Source organism: Macaca nemestrina, chromosome 5 (genome assembly GCF_043159975.1).
Source record: "Macaca nemestrina isolate mMacNem1 chromosome 5, mMacNem.hap1, whole genome shotgun sequence".
Taxonomy (NCBI): domain Eukaryota; kingdom Metazoa; phylum Chordata; class Mammalia; order Primates; family Cercopithecidae; genus Macaca; species Macaca nemestrina.
The window spans coordinates 66,082,127-66,098,328 of NC_092129.1; the positions used below are offsets into that span (position 1 = coordinate 66,082,127).

General features: G+C 34.9%; 1 protein-coding gene across 3 annotated transcripts in view; it reads left to right on the forward strand.

Annotated features, from left to right (window-relative positions):
• The window catches only part of LOC105488989 (syntaxin binding protein 5), a 196,167-nt gene that overhangs the window by 74,502 nt on the left and 105,463 nt on the right, over positions 1-16,202 (forward strand). For all 3 annotated transcript variants that reach the window (XR_011623431.1, XM_011753536.3, XM_011753538.3), the window contains exon 8: positions 4,767-4,890. Coding sequence is in view for 2 of the 3 variants with exons in the window: in XM_011753536.3 (XP_011751838.1) it covers positions 4,767-4,890 (124 nt within the window). In the remaining variant the exon portion in view is untranslated. The remainder of the gene's footprint in view (positions 1-4,766; positions 4,891-16,202) is intronic.

The following is a 16,202-nucleotide window of genomic DNA, read 5'->3' on the forward strand; positions in this document are numbered from 1 at the left end:
GAGCAAGACCCTGTTTCTAAAAATAAAGTATCAATATTCCTTTTGTAGTAATCAGTGTGGCAGGAAAGAAATGCAGTATTACTGATATTTTAAGACAATAATACTTATGAACTTCTTTATTTTATGATTATTCTTTGTCATATGTCTAGGGTCATCTATTAGTGTCTTTTGTATTTTGGTTTCATGTTGGTTTTTCCTGGTAGATTGAGAAGCATCAGAAATATTGGTAGTAAAATATGATGAAAAAATAATTTGTGCTTTTCTAGCTCTCTCGGTACATTTAAGTCTCAAGACCATCAGAAAACTTTAAAAAAAAAAAAAAAAAAAAACGTTGAGGCCGGGCACCGTGGCTCATGCCTGTAATTCCAGCCCTTTGGGAGGCCGAGGCTGGCAGATCACGAGGTCAGGAGATCGAAACCATTCTGGCTAACACAGTGAAACCCTGTCTCTACTAAAAATACAAAAAAATTAGCTGGGCATGGTGGCAGGCGCCTGTAGTCGCAGCTACTGGGAAGGCTGAGGCAGGAGAATGGCGTGAACCCGGGAGGCGCAGCTTGCAGTGAGTTGACATGGTGCCACTGCACTCCAGCCTGGGTGACAGAGCAAGACTCTGTCTCAAAAAAAAAAAAAGAACTTTGAAATAATATGTTTGCAACTCACAGCACAGGAATCGTAACAGCTTTAAATGAATTTTTTTTTGGTATTATATATATTCATGGAAGCATTTATTCCCTTAAGGGTTTTTTTCTCCTATATTTAGATTGGTGCTTTTAAGTCAGCTTATTTTCTGCTTATTTTTACAAACATACACATGCACACACACAAATACACTTTCCCAAAGGTAAAACAGTACTTAAAACAATGAATAATTTGGTCACATTTTCAAAATAACAGAAGAAAGTTCCAGTTGCATTATGTATTCATTCATTCATTCATTCATTCATTCTTTAGAGGCTGTCTTACTCTGTTGCCCAGGCTGGAGTACAGTGGAGTTGGGGGAGGTTATTTTTAATGAAAAGGGCAGTGGTTTCAGTTTATAACTGTTTATAATCTTTAGAGAGAAAGGAAAAAAGCTTTAAACAATTTAATGTCCAATGTATAATAACTTTTATCAACTACCTTACAAAATGTATGATTCAATAATTGTCTCATTTAATTATATAGTATTATAGTTGTCTCCCTTCTATGGTGTAACTAATATTGAACATTTCACAAGTTTAAAATACTAGGACAAAAGCTATACAATTTAATGTATTATTTATATATGTAAGAAATCATTCATGCTGTAAGCATGTACTTTATTTGATTATATAAGAATAATAAAACAACAGTATTTTCAATATTTTCATGTAATTGCAAATGTTGTAATTTTAAATGAAAGTTTACATTATACATGTTCTTTTGTCATTTTTTGGCATTTTTCTAAGGGCTGCGACAATAATAGATAGTTACATTGGGAATTAATGCAGCTTTTGAATGGAATGTTAAATAACATCTATGAGAAAAATTATTTTAAAATAATTAAAATTTAAAATATTAATTAGTGTATGTAACGTTAAGAGCAGCTAGATTAGGATTTATTAATATATACATTTACTGTGACATGATTCTAATAATACTGATTAGTTTGCAAAACCAGTAAGTAGAGAATTTATTCAATTTCCATACAATTTTGAGTTAGTGAATGTAAAATTTGATAGGTAAGCAGTTAGCCTGTTTTGTCTTCCTAGACAAGATGCTGTCTTGTCCGATAAGAATAGCAGAAGCATCATAGGTACTACTTTTGCCAAAGCCTAATAATTAAATATTACTCCTTTTGAAAAATGTGTCACAGTAGGCAGTGCTTTTGTTTTTTCTCTGATTTTATCAAAAATGAAAATACTGATGTCAGACTCTTAATTACCTTTATGAACCTTTTTACACTTATGATTTTTTTCAGATACTACATCTTTTAAAGAGCTTTTAGAATTGCATGTACCGTTGCTTTGTGGTTTATGCGAACAGCTATATCATCTGCGTTCATTCTGTCTTCAGTCTTTTTTCTCTGCCCTGGATTCATCTTGTCCTCCATGACTTTTGTATGTCTTTTATGTATTGTGTTCTATTTTCCATTCATCTGTCCTTTATTCCTCTTTCTAAGATAATCCTGTTATTCATATGTATGTATAATTTTCAGGTTTTTAAAACAAGTATTCTTTTTTTTTTTTTTTGAGATGGAGTCTTGCTGTGTCACCCAGGCTGGAGTGCAGTGGCACGATCTCAGCTCACTGCAAGCTCCACCTCCTGGGTTCATGCCATTCTTCTGCCTCAGCCTCCCGAGTAGCTGGGACTACAGGTGCTTGCCACCACACCTGGCTAATTTTTTGTATTTTTTAGTAGAGACAGGGTTTCACCGTGTTAGCCAGGATAGTCTCGATCTCCTGACCTCATGATCCGCCCGTCTTTGCCTCCCAAAGTGCTGGTATTACAGGCATGAGCCACCGTGCCCGGCCATAAACAAGTAAATATTCTTAATCACCTGGAAATTGTATATCTTTTCCTTGGAAAAACAGATAAGCCAATTTACACACAAAATTTATCAACCCCAATTTATGTTTCCTACGTTATATCTCATATCTTCTCCCATGAATTGTTCAGATTTGCTCCTAAACCACCTTGCTTCTGATTTTGAGCATGTGTCAGATTTGCTGGTGAGATTGGATTTTCTCACTTTGTTTATGTAAATTTCTACGTCATTTTCTTAAGACTAAAGAAAAAGTGTAAATTGCATATTTTATACATGTATAATTTATATGTGAAATATAAATTATATATGTATAATTTATATATGGTAGGTATTGTATACATAGTTTTAAATACTTGTAATACTACATATGTTCTACATATGTACTTAGAAAGAAAACACATCTTATATCAAGTTGGATTTGCATATAGAAAATTGTATAAATAAATAGTGCATGTTTGTTGCATGTCCATATTTCTTTATTTCTTTGCTTTTTTGTGGGGTGTTTTCTGTTACTTGTTTCTGTTGTCCAAGATAATTGTGAACCACTGGTTCCAGTAATTCGATAGTATTTGCTTTTGGAATGCCTAATAATTTAATAACATTTCATAAATAGAAGGCACTTTTAAACAAAGATAGACATTGTTTTCTTTAGCAAAGTAGAAATATTTCTCTACATATGATACGTATTTTTATATATGATATACATTTATACATGATACTATTAAGATGTTTTTGTCTATAGGTTCCAGATAGCACTGTAGACCTCTTTTGTATTTTCCCTTATCAATTTTTTTTAAAACATTAAATAGCTTTTTAGCACTGCTCATGTTTTTGCAGAAATAATTTTACTTGTAAAGGCTACTAAGGGATTGCTTATTTTAAAAATGAGTTTTCAAAATGTCATATGTGTATTTCAGTTTATTATTAAGATTTTATTTAGAATTTTGTAAGAGATGCAGATGGTCCCTGACTTACAGTATTTCGACTTAAGATTTTTTTGACTTTACAATTGGTTTATCAAGACATAACCCCATCCTAAGTAAAGGAGCTCCTTAGGAATTAGAATGCGATTATGGTTTCTACTGAATGTCTATTGCTTGTGTACCGTCTTAAAGCTGAAAACTTGCATATTGAGCCATTGTAAGTAAGGGATCGTCTGTTGTGTTGGTACCATTAAATGCATTTTTGACTTACGATATTTTTGACTTATGATGAGTTTATCAGGGTATAACTTCATCATAAATTGAAGAACATCTGTACTTTGAATAAAAAACATTGTATTAAATATTGGCATTAGAAGTTAGCTGATTATCTGTATCTGTCTGATTTATACTAAGATATTTTATAATATTTAGTTTAAATTTATAAGTATAGAAAGAACCCAAATAAGTAGATGACGTGATAGAAAATGTTGACTTTATATGTGACCGAAGTTTTGAGTTTCAGTTATATGATTTTTGCTCTGTACTCTGCAATTCTTGCATTCCAGTAGGGTAACTTTAAGTCAATTGACCATTAAGAACTAAAATTTTATCAACTTGAGTTTAAAAGAAGTAATTCAAAGGATGCATGGGAGAGTGATTTAAAGTTTTTTTTTTTGCATACCAAAATTTAAATAATATTAGAGCAAAAAAATGAGGGGTATCATAATACTTCGGTGATATAAAAGTATTTTCCAGATAGTTTTTAAGTGACCCAGAAGTACAAAATAAATTTCTTATCAGAAGAGGGTCCCTGAGATTAAAAATTGCCTCAGTAATTACTGTGAAAGATGAGGAGCATGTCTTGTAGCTCAACCTGGAGCATTTTTTATTGATCTCTAATCCAAATCTACATTTTGGCTCTGAGGATTGTGGTCAATTAACACGTTTTATTCTAATCTTGTCAATGCAACGAGTTTTTCCATTGGGACATTGGTTGTAATAATTGGGTAATTAATGTTTAGGTATTGTTTATGCTAAAAATAATGTAAGAAAACATTTTGTTTTACTGAACTTGTCTGTAGATGTCACTATTATGCCTTCTTTATGCTGGTTTAAGGAGTAAAGTAAGTACAGAGAATTAAAACAGTGTTAATATGAAGAAATAAAATCTCATTTGTATTACAAGAGGGCCATATTATTATGGAAATGTTAAGTTCACATATTAACTTTAGAAAATAAAGAAAAGTTAAAAATGAAAATTAATTGATTATCAGATCATTTACAAATAGTTTGCTACTTAAATAGATTTTAAAATGGTATTTTTCATCCTTCTATAGGCTATCCACTCTGTTGCTTGGCATCATGAAGGAAAACAGTTTATTTGCAGTCATTCAGATGGCACCTTGACTATATGGAATGTGAGGTCCCCTGCTAAACCTGTACAAACAATCACTCCACATGGTAAGAATGCATCAGTCTTAAATACCACCTAATTGTAATGCACAGTAAACTGTTTCGTTTCAGTTTGCCTTTGGATTTGTTTATTTGATTTTTAGGATAAGGAGGGGTTTCCTTTCATTTTTAGGGAATTAAAAAATTTACACTTACAGAAATAGTATCTAACAACCAGTTAATAGAATTTCAAGTTAAGCATATTTACAGTTGAAATTACAAATTTGAAATTTTAGAAAATGTTACATTATTTTCTGAATATCATGTCTCCAACAGTCCAAAAAACAAATAGTTTTGTGAATGAAAATGATGCAGGATTTACATTAAGCTTTTCCATCTCAAAGCTATCAGTTGCAGGTTGTTAATATATAAATAACAGTGAACTTGAAATACTTGGAACCCTGTAGAAGGTAATTTTATATATTAAAATATGGTGTCAGGAGACCTCAGAATCACCAAGGGTTTAATGATTCACTAGGAAGACTCACAGGACTCAGCCTAAAGTCATATTCATTGCTCTGATTTATTACAACAAAAAAGCATAAAGCAGAATCTGCAAGGGGAAAAGACAAATGAAGTCTAGAGGAAACCAGGCTCAAGCTTCTTTGAGTTATTTCCTTACGGAGTCACACAGGATATGCTTAATCCCACTATTAAGGAGTTGTTACCACATGTGTGAAATATTGTCTACCAGAGAAACTCACCTGAGCCTTGGAGTCCAGAGTTTTTATTGGGATCAGTTATGCAGGCATCCTCTGCTTTAGCAAGTACCAAAATTCTAAACTCCCAAAAGGAAGGCAGGGGTTCAGCATAAACTATATTCTTTGTACAAACCAATTAGGCAGAGTAAATCACCCTTCTCAGGGAATAATGAGCGTTTCTTGGACATCAGCCAAGGGCCAACCTTGTAAGCAGATCTTTGTAGGGATAGCTGTAGCAGACCTGCTGTGTTAACTATTTTCTGCATAAGTAGTACTTACAAAACTTACGAGAAATTTTTATTAGAATATTTATTTAAAACAGATTATGAAGGCCACCTTTTTTGTTTTAGAATTTGTATTTCTTTATTAATCTGCATTCTCCACCCTCACCCCAAGAGAATCCTTCCTGGCAAATTTAGGGAACTCATATTAAAGGAACTCTTCTATAAATTGATAGTATATTCAAGAGTGTCCTTGTAGCTATTGCTGGTATTTCATCGTTTGCTTTAAAATTTGAATACCTACTTTTTAAAAAAGTTGATATATTTTGACTTATTATTATATAGAAGTGAAAGAAACAGTAAAATTAAAAACAAGTTTTATCTATCTGTGGCATATGGGATTTTTAGGCTTATTTTCTGGGAAAAATAACAGTTCTTGAAACCACATATTGTGAAATACTTTACCACTGCTTGTGACAGCAATCATCTTCTGGGAAAGCACTGACTTTAAGTTCCCTACACATCTATTTATGAGTGCATCTAGAGGATATTTCTTGTGATAGTAGGTTCAAGTTTTTCTTAATATATTTTGTTCCTTCCTTCTATTAGTATCTAGGTTCCTCATCTCGACACTCCTAAAAATTCCTATGAATCTTAGAATCTCCCAACCCCACTGGAACCTATGAATCCAGATAAACAAAAAAGTACCAATAAGGTGTGGTTAGTTCAAAAATCTTTCATTTGAAACCCAGAAGAAAATGAAACTCATGTCAAAGATGATAGAAATACATAGTGCTAGTCTTGCAGCTTGAAGTTTATCTGTTTTTATCTTGTTTTGTAAGAATAGTACAAAGAATCTTTTTTTCTTTTGATCTGTTTGCAAGTAAGTTGTCAATATGGTGCTGATTCACTCCCAAATATTCCATGGTCTTTTTTTTTTTTTTTTTTTTTTTTTAAATAAGGACGTTTTTCTATATAACCAAGTTTTGCCTTTATTCAAAAGAGTTTTATATGGATTAGATTTGGTTGTCATGTTTCGTCTCGAAACTGAAACAGTTCCTGAACGTTTTGACTTTGATATCTGATAAATTACAAAGATTGTAGGTCAGTTCTTTTATAGAACGTGCCTCAGTATGGTTTTGTCTCATGTTTATTCATGATGAGATTTAGGTTGCACGCTTTTGACAGGAGTATCCCAAAAGGATTGAGGTGTTCTTTTTGCATCCTCTCAAGTGGAACTCGTTTTTTATTTGTCCCATATTGGTGGTATCTCACATCCTGATCCTTTGGTTAAAGTTCTGTCTTCTGCTAGTTCTGTCCATTATTAAACAGGTTTTCTTTTTACCTTTGAAATTGAGAAATAAATTTTATGTGTATTTATAATTGTTACATATTTTGATTTGAAGGAAGTTCCCCAAGACTCTGTGAACATATTATACTTCATCAAACTTTTCCCCTCTAGTTTTAGCATCTGTGGATGTTTCTTAGCTGAATTAACTATTACTATGATGGTTGCCGAATATTGATTGTCTGTCTGGTCTTAATCTTTTTTTATATTGAAAGCTTAGTTTATTGAGAGCAGACTTTAGGAAGTGGTATAAATCAGTTTCTACAGTGATTATATTGTCTTAGCAGAAAAGTGCAGTGGCGCGATCTCGGCTCACTGCAAGCTCCGCCCCCCCGGGTTCACGCCATTCTCCTGCCTCAGCCTCCCGAGTAGCTGGGACTACAGGCGCCCGCCACCTCGCCCGGCTAATTTTCTTGTATTTTTAGTAGAGACGGGGTTTCACCGTGTTAGCCAGGATGGTCTCCATCTCCTGACCTCGTGATCCGCCCGTCTCGGCCTCCCAAAGTGCTGGGATTACAGGCTTGAGCCACCGCGCCCGGCCAGAAAAGCTAAAATTATTTTTAAATGAAAAAGACAATATGTGACTTAAATGTTTTCTCAAAATGAGAATCCAAATGAAATATAAATGAAGTGGATTTTTTTCTGTGGCTGGTGTTAAAAATTAGCGTGGTATTTGTGTACAGTGTAGCAGTCTAGTAGTAGATGGCCAGAATTTTATATAAAGTAAGGCATATTTATTTATTTTATATAAACTATATGTAGAAAATCTGAATTCAAGTGTAATAAGGTTTCCACCTTTCTTTTTGGCAGTAAAAACTACCGAGTGACAGGTAACCTACCAAAGCTAAATTCATGTTGACTACAACTGAATTCATGGCAAAGCTGAGTACTTTTTTTTTGTTTGTTTGTTTGAGACAGAGTCTTGCTCTTGTCGCCCAAGCTGGAGTGCAATGGCGCGATGTTGACACACCGCAACCTCTGCTTCCCAGGTTCAAGCAATTCTCCTGCCCCAGCCTCCTGAGTAGCTGGGATTACAGGCGCCCGCCACCACGCCCGGCTATTTTTTTGTGTTTTTAGTAGAGATGGGGTTTCGCCATATTGGCCAGGCTGGTGTCAAACTCCTGACCTCAGGTGATCCACCCGCCTCAGCCTCCCAAAGTGCTGTCATTACAGGCATGCGCCACCATGCCTGGCCAACTGAGTACATTTTTATACATTAAAGTACAAAACTACATTCGGCATACCATAACAAGGTATCAGCTCTTCCACAGAGATCACATTTGTGGTATATCATTTTCATTATATTAACTGTTGCAAAGGATGGAAATTTTGTTCTACTTTCTCATTATTATTTTCTATTGTGGTTTCTTGCTCTTAATTTCTAACCAAACAGTTACGGTAAATTAGTTTAAATATACTAACCTTTTACAATTGAGTGCTTTTTCACTTTTTCTTATTTACGTTCATCTAATGGTTGTTCAAGTATCTGAGTCTTAAAAAGCATTTACAGTATTACCTTGATTGCCAAGAACTGATTATAATTTAAGACTCCTACCAGTACTTTACTACGAGTTGTAGTGTTAGGGTATTTAGTGTTAAAAATAGGTTAAGATATCCTTGAAGAATCTGTTCAGAAGATATTATGTTACATTTATATAACATGGGATTTTGAAGCCAGAAGAGTTGTAGTTAAGCACTAATTCCATAGTTTCTGGCTCTGTGACCTTGAGGAAGTCATTTAACATTTTTGAGTCTTAATGTTCTCACCCATGAATGCAAATAATAATGAAACTTTACCTAGTCTCATATAGTTGTTGTGAAGATTATATTTACTCATTCTACAAATATTTGTTGGTTCTACTATGTGATAGGCACTTTTCTTAGCTGTGGTTCAGATAATCAAAATGTAAGTGAAATTACCCAGAAATTATGAGGTGCTATTCATATATGGCTCTAGGAAATGTCGGTATGGAAATGGTTATGTACTTGGTAGAATAGATTAGTGAACCCCCAAAATATATTCCACAAAGACCAGTTTTTCTTATATTGATGATTTGTTTGGTGGAAAAGGTACGCCATAGTGAAAGAAGTTTTACAAATGCTGGATTAAAGATGAGCATTTTTCTTCACTTTAACACTCAGCAGGTTATTTTTGACTACCAAAAACAAACCAACAGTGATAGTTCCCTTTAATCTGATTTTTATGCATCTCAAACATTTCCCTGGCAATCAGACAATCTGTAATCTACTTGCAAGTGCTATGTGTGAAATACCTTGTGGAGATCATTTCTTTTCTCTGAGACTTGAGCTTTATTATTTGTAAAATGTCAAGATTGAACAGGATTTTTAAGCTATAAAGTTTAGTGAATATATGAAAATTAAGCAGGATTTGGTTCCATATGATGACTCTGCAGTTTTTTCCTTTCAGCGGGCCATAGATTCTGTATCTCTGTACAGTACGTTGAGGAGTAAACTGTTTCTCTTTTGGCTTGTTTCTCTCCCATGGCAGATAGGGTTTCATTATTACTTAGGAGGTATCGGCATGGCTCACATTCTTACCTTGAAGCACTCATCTTGGTTTTGTAATTTGCTGGGCCAGGGCCTCACAGGACCTCACCTCTGGCGCAGGGATGGGGGTGATGTGTTGCAGAGTAAGATTTTCTGTGATTGTCAGCTTTACCAGAATCAGATGGTTTCCTAAGGAAATGGAGATTATAGACCAGGGTGCCTTTCCTGGACCACATTGGAAGGGGAGGAATTGTCTCGGGCCACGCATAAAATACACTAACACTAATGATAGCTGATGAGCTAAAAAAAAAAAAAAAAAAAATCTCATAATGTTTTAAGTAAGTTTACTAATTTGTGTTGGGCCACATTGAAAGCTGTCCTGGACTACATGTGGCCTGCAGTCTGTGTTTGGACAAGCTTGTGCTAGACAGTCAAAACCTGTAGATTTTTACTGTAGGAAATGGTGTTTTAAATTTAGTTTCTGAAGCTTATTCATCAATGCAATCAATCTGTTTATCAAAAAGTAAACCAAGATTGGGGAACTTTTAATCTGTTGAAGGTCACTGAGGGAAAAATAAAATTCAGTTTCACCTAAGTGCATCAGCTTAATATGTTAAGGATGAGATGTGCAAAGAATTCCATTAATCTGCTTTTAAGATTCACCTGAAACCTAAAACATTCAGTAAATAATAAAACTATACTACTCAGTTCCTTACATGATTCATTACAAACCTTTCCCCAGTTTATGTATTTGAAAAGACTTACCAGACTCCACAGAGCATACTCAAATAAGACCATGATTTAAAGGCAAAGGATATGATACAGCAGGAGAAAGAGAATGCAGGCAGGTGCTCTGAAACATCCCTCCCCTATGTGAGCTCCCAGTGAGCACTTACTTACACACGAGGATTGTACTGAGTGCACCTCGAGTCACCAAGATCTGGCTTCTGAAGAGCTCCACAGAAACTCTCAGGAAGGCCCTTGTAATGATCAAGCCAGTCTTGCTAATAAATCAGCTAGGCCGGTTGCCAACCTTCAGCAAAACTATACTCTGGTGGTTACCAGGGACGTTTTGGGCCTTAAACAACACGTCATAAATCCCACTGTCCTTTTCTTTGCCAAAAGTAAAAAAACAGATATTCAGGGGTCCAAGTCCAGCCGTAAATCAACTCTATACACTCATTTAGGAGGGAACAACCCTCCTCCCCTTTTCAGATTAGTATTATTAGCAATGTGATTCTTCAGTTTGTCTTTTTATTTTCTAGAACATCACTGTCCAATAGAAAGGTAATGTGAGCTGTGTGTGTAATTCTAAATTTACTAGTAACCGTATTAAAAACAGTAATAAGAAACAGGTAAAACTAATTTTAATAACATGTTCTTTAATCCCAAATATGCAAAATTAGTTCATCATGTAATCAATGTATAAAATTGAGATATTTTATTCTTTTTTTGTACTAAATATTTGAAATCTAGTGTGTATTTAGCATGTCTTAACTTGGACTAGCTACATTTTAAGTGCCCTGCTGTCCATGCATTTTAAGTGCACAGTAGACTTATGGGTACCCTATTGGATAGCCACGCTATACTGAGAACTTCAGTGTAACAAGTGTAACACTGAAAATACGTTCCTCATCCTAACTGGCAAAATTAAAACTTTAGAAAGCAACTGTTTTTGTCAGTAATCTTTATTCATTTTTAATAAATCTTTATTCATTGAATAAACATTTATTGAGCACCTCCTATGTACCAGAGACTAATTACTGAAAATATACTGGGCTGAAGAGCTCATTGTCAAGTGAATGAAAATGATCTATAAACTGATAAATATAATACATCGTGATTAATGCCGATAAAGGCATGTATAACATGACGTGGAAGCAAATAAGTGGTGACTGGTTTTGGGTAAAAGGTGTTGAACTATTTCACCAATTCAGGGTATATGAACTTGGTCTTAAAGGATGATAGTGGTGGTATAAGACAGCAAAGAGCAGGGCAAAGTTATCTTAGAAGGCACAAAGACATAAACAAAAGTGGGGTGTTCTTGGAAAACTACTAATAGTTTAATATGACCAGAGTTTAAAACACCTTTGGGCAAGTAGCAGGAAATGAAAACAGAACCATGTAGAGAGGCAAGATTATATATCAAAGTATGATAAAAAGTTTGAACTTCATAATGGAGACCTAGTAATTGAGTTTATAGTGAGAAGCATCAAGTTTACATCTTAAAAATATCAGTTTAATGATAGTACATCTGGTGGGCTGGAGGCAGAAGAGGGTGGCTAATTAGGAAGCTATTGCATTAATAAACAAATAATGGAGATTTCATTAGAGGAAATGGGAAGAAATGGACATGTAGGAATGAAATTCTGGAATTAGAATCAATAGGACTTAAACCAATTATTTGTGGTTTGGTGGTTTGAGGGGTGGGGAAATAGGGCATAGTAAGAAGGAGAAATCAGATGTGGCATGGAAGTTTATGTGAGTTATTAAGTCAGGTTTTATAATTAATCAGACCTTTTAACTGACTAGTCACGGTAGTTCATAGGTAGTTAAAAGAACAAGCACATATTTTTGTTCCTCCAGTGGCATAGCATTTAAGAAGTAAAATGACACCTAGTGGTGAAATCCTTTAAATGTCTTTTCATTTGTATGTGCTTAAAATCATGGGTAGTGCCTTATTATTTGATTTGATTTAGAAAATGCTTAGCCTAGAATTATAGATGAATAAATAAACCTATCTAGACCATAAGCAGTAATCAGAGACATTATTTAAAATATCTTCTATGCATATCAAAGATTTGTTTTTTTCCAACCAAAAATAATACAGGATGATCACTCTAAACACTGCAACATTTTTCATTTGCAAAGAAAATGAAACGACTCTATTAGCATCCTCTCAGAGGGACCGAAATAAAAGTTAACTTATAAAGGAATAATAATCAGACTGACTTAGACTTGTAAGTCTGAATGTTAGAACACAATAGAGCAGTATCAAAGGACTATTGAACAGGAAGAAAGTTAAGAGTTTTGTACCTAGCCAGGTTTTTTGCAAGATTATAGAAGCTCAGACTTGGAAGGATTTAGCAAATACCATCTAATGTCCTTTAGAATTTGTTCCAACCTCCGAAAGATTGATGTTGAATATTGAAATAAGTTAAAGGAGTTTATTTCTAAATAATTGTTTCACTTCATAAAACAAAATCATGTTTGAACCTACATATAAAATTTGTGTCTATAATCCTAAATTCTGTCAGCCTGATTCTCCCGCTAGAACTCTGCATGGTAGAAAGAGGATATAAACCAGCTGACCTTCTTCAGAGCAAACATTTAAATTTTTTACTGAAAGGTCATATACATCTCTATATAGTTTGGAATAGAGGTTGAAGTTCTTAATTTATTCCTTGTATGACACAAGGGACTACTTTTCAGATTTAAGCCTCCTTTTTTCAATACCTTGTATTTTCCTTGCAATTCTCTCTCCCACCTCAGCAGTCCTTTCCTTTCTCCTGGCAGTTCTTTCCAGTTCCTTGGTTACTTCTGTCACTTCTTGGTTCTTATAAATTGGGCTGCTAGAGATTAAAGATTCCATGTACAATCATTTCTTCATAAGGAGGGGAAAGCGATGATTCTGTAGGATCTTAAATTAAGACAGGATTAAATGTTCCATTACCAGTCAGTATACAGGTATATATTTATAAAAGTTTAATATGGGTGATATTTTGTACTAGTGAGGAGAGAATGATGGTTCAATAAATGGCCTGGCAAGTAAATATTTATGTCAAAACCCATCTGATTATACACTTTAAATATGTGTACTTTTGTTTAGCAGTTATAGCTCATTAGAGCTATAAAACTAGCCTAGCACTCAGATGATTGATAGCTTATTAATTATTAAGAGGAAAATGTCTTCCCTGTATCAAAATACACATCAGAAAATAATTAATGTAATAGATGAATCTATTCAAAACTATAAGAAAAAGCAGATTTATATGATTTTGGTGTGGGGAAGAACTTTCCAAGCATAAAACCAAAGAGGGGAGTGACCAAAAACACTAATAGTTTTTTTTCATACACATATCTCATTACACATATACAATCCCATCCTACCAGTTCCTTCTCCCTCAGCCTTTTCCCGTGTTAGCAGCCCATTCTCATTTCTTATCCCACAAGGTAAGCTGTGTCAAAAATCTTACAGATGTTCTTCTAAAATATAGATATTTCTGAAATTTTGTATATTAACACCTATACACACAAATAAACATGAGATTATTTTTCTGATCATTGTTTTACAAAAAGTAGGATTATGTTAGCTATCTTTTTGCATCTTTAAAATTTTTTTAAATTTTTGTGAGTACATAATAGGTATATATATTTGTGAGGTACATGAGATATTTTGATACAGGCATACAATGTGAAATAAGCACATCATAGAGAATGGGGTATTAATCCCCTCAAACATTTATCCTTTGAGTTACAGTAGGGTGACTATAGTTCAATAATAATGGTACATTTTAAAATAACTTTTAAAGAGCAGAATTGGATTGTTTTTAACCCTTTTTTGCATCTGAATCACTGTACTTTAGGAAGATTCCTCCAAATGTTCTGGCATTTCATTTATGTTAATGGCTGTGTAAGAGCCAGTTGTTTCTATCACAACTTATTCAGCTATTTCAAATTAGTGGGCATTCCCTTTGTTTTTATTTCTTAAACATTGCAAACTATGCTGCAGCTACCATCTTTGTACATATGCCATAGAAATTGGTCCTTTTGTTTATATGGAATAAATGCTTCAGAGTACAATTTCTACCCCTAAATATTGACGTTTTATTATTTCTAATAAATGTTCTCAAACCATTTTTCAAAAAAACTATATCCTTCAGATTTCTACCAGCCATGTATGAGTATCCGTTTCCCAATGTACTTGCCAGTAATAGGTGTTATGACTCATTTTACTTTTTTTTTTTTAACTTCCTGTTTGCTCAGGATCTCAAAGTCGGCCAGAAATGAGTGACTGGGTCCTTCTCCGTTCCTCACTCTTTCCTGGGCAGGCAGCATTTTAGACCCCCAGGAATGTGTCTAGTTTTCTGAGCTTTTTTTTTTAAATTTCTGCCTGAGTTCCATTTGCTTCAGCTGAAACTACAGCCTTAGATAGCTGTAATACTTCCAACAGATTGCTGTTATTCTGGAATGCCCTGGAGGTAGGGACTTTTGTCTCCCATATTTGAGGTGTCAAGTGAGATAGCCACAGCACTTTGGGAATAGTGTTTTCCAGAGAGCTGCAAGTTCATACAAAATGTCGATTGTGCTGTAGCAAAAATGTTTTTAACAGAGCTCCAAGAAAACTTCAGTCCTCTCTGTTGGCTAATACTACTGCATTTTCATGGCTGGCCTACCACTGAGCTGGGTAGCCAGGGGATAGAAATAGACCTTCCTTAAAAATATCACAGTTCCCTGTCCCCGGACCCCTCATGTTACTGAAGTTCAGTAGTTTCTATTGGGTAGAGGATTTTTCATCTTGTTAGCGGCTTGGTCATTCTCCAGAGTTCTGAAATGGTTAACTTTAGTTGTTTTACTAGTAGTTTCATTTTTGTGGGAGAGCAAGTTCACCGAGGTCCTCCTGTTATTGGTGGCATATATCTGAGTTGCCAGTAGTGTATCAGTATGGGTCTGCAGTAACCTTCATTCTTGCCTCTTCAGAAGAAAGAATTCAACTGAGGGGCAAAACAGAAAAAGAGACCAAGGCAAGTTTCAGAGCAGGAGTGGAAGTTTATTAGAAAGGCTTTAGAACAGGGAAGGAAACACTTGAAAGAGACCCAGGTGGGCAATTTGGAGAATGAGTGCAGTGTTTAACTCTGACCCTAGGACTTCATAGGCGTGCCCCTTCCCACGATTCTTCCCTTAGGGTGGGCTGCCCGTATGTGTGGTGCCCTTCTTACCCTTGGGAGGTGGACACGTGCAGTGTGTTTAGGAATTCGTACACTTGTCCATCTGAGGCTTTTCTCCATTTTCCAGTGGAGTGCCCCCCCCCCCGCGAAGGTCATACTCCACCATGTTGTTACTTACCGCCCATGCCTGGGAAGTTGCCTCTCCCTGGCACTAGCATTCAGTTAACACTTCAGTGTAGCAGGTGTTGGGTTCCATCAGGAAATGGGTTCTCCCTGGCACCAGCTGCCAATTTATCGCTTTTAGTGAGGCAGTGTGATAATTGTCAAACCACTGTCGAACCATCACCCAACATTTCTAGAGCCCTCTCCTGCCCCGCTCATGCCTGTCTTCCTACCTGTAATATTCACTGTATCATCTTGGAAGTCGATCTTTTTGGTAGTTTCCTTAGCCGTTCATAGGCAGTTAGTCTACCAGCTGTACTTTAAGATCATTTTGTCCAAATTCAAGAAAAGCTGTTGAAACTCTAATTACATTAAATTTATAAATTAATTTTGGAAGAATAGATATTTTAGGATTTCATATTTTCTTAAATTGCAACTTATTGAGGCTGATAGACTTGATTATTTAGATGTGTACTTCTGTACAATTTTTTTT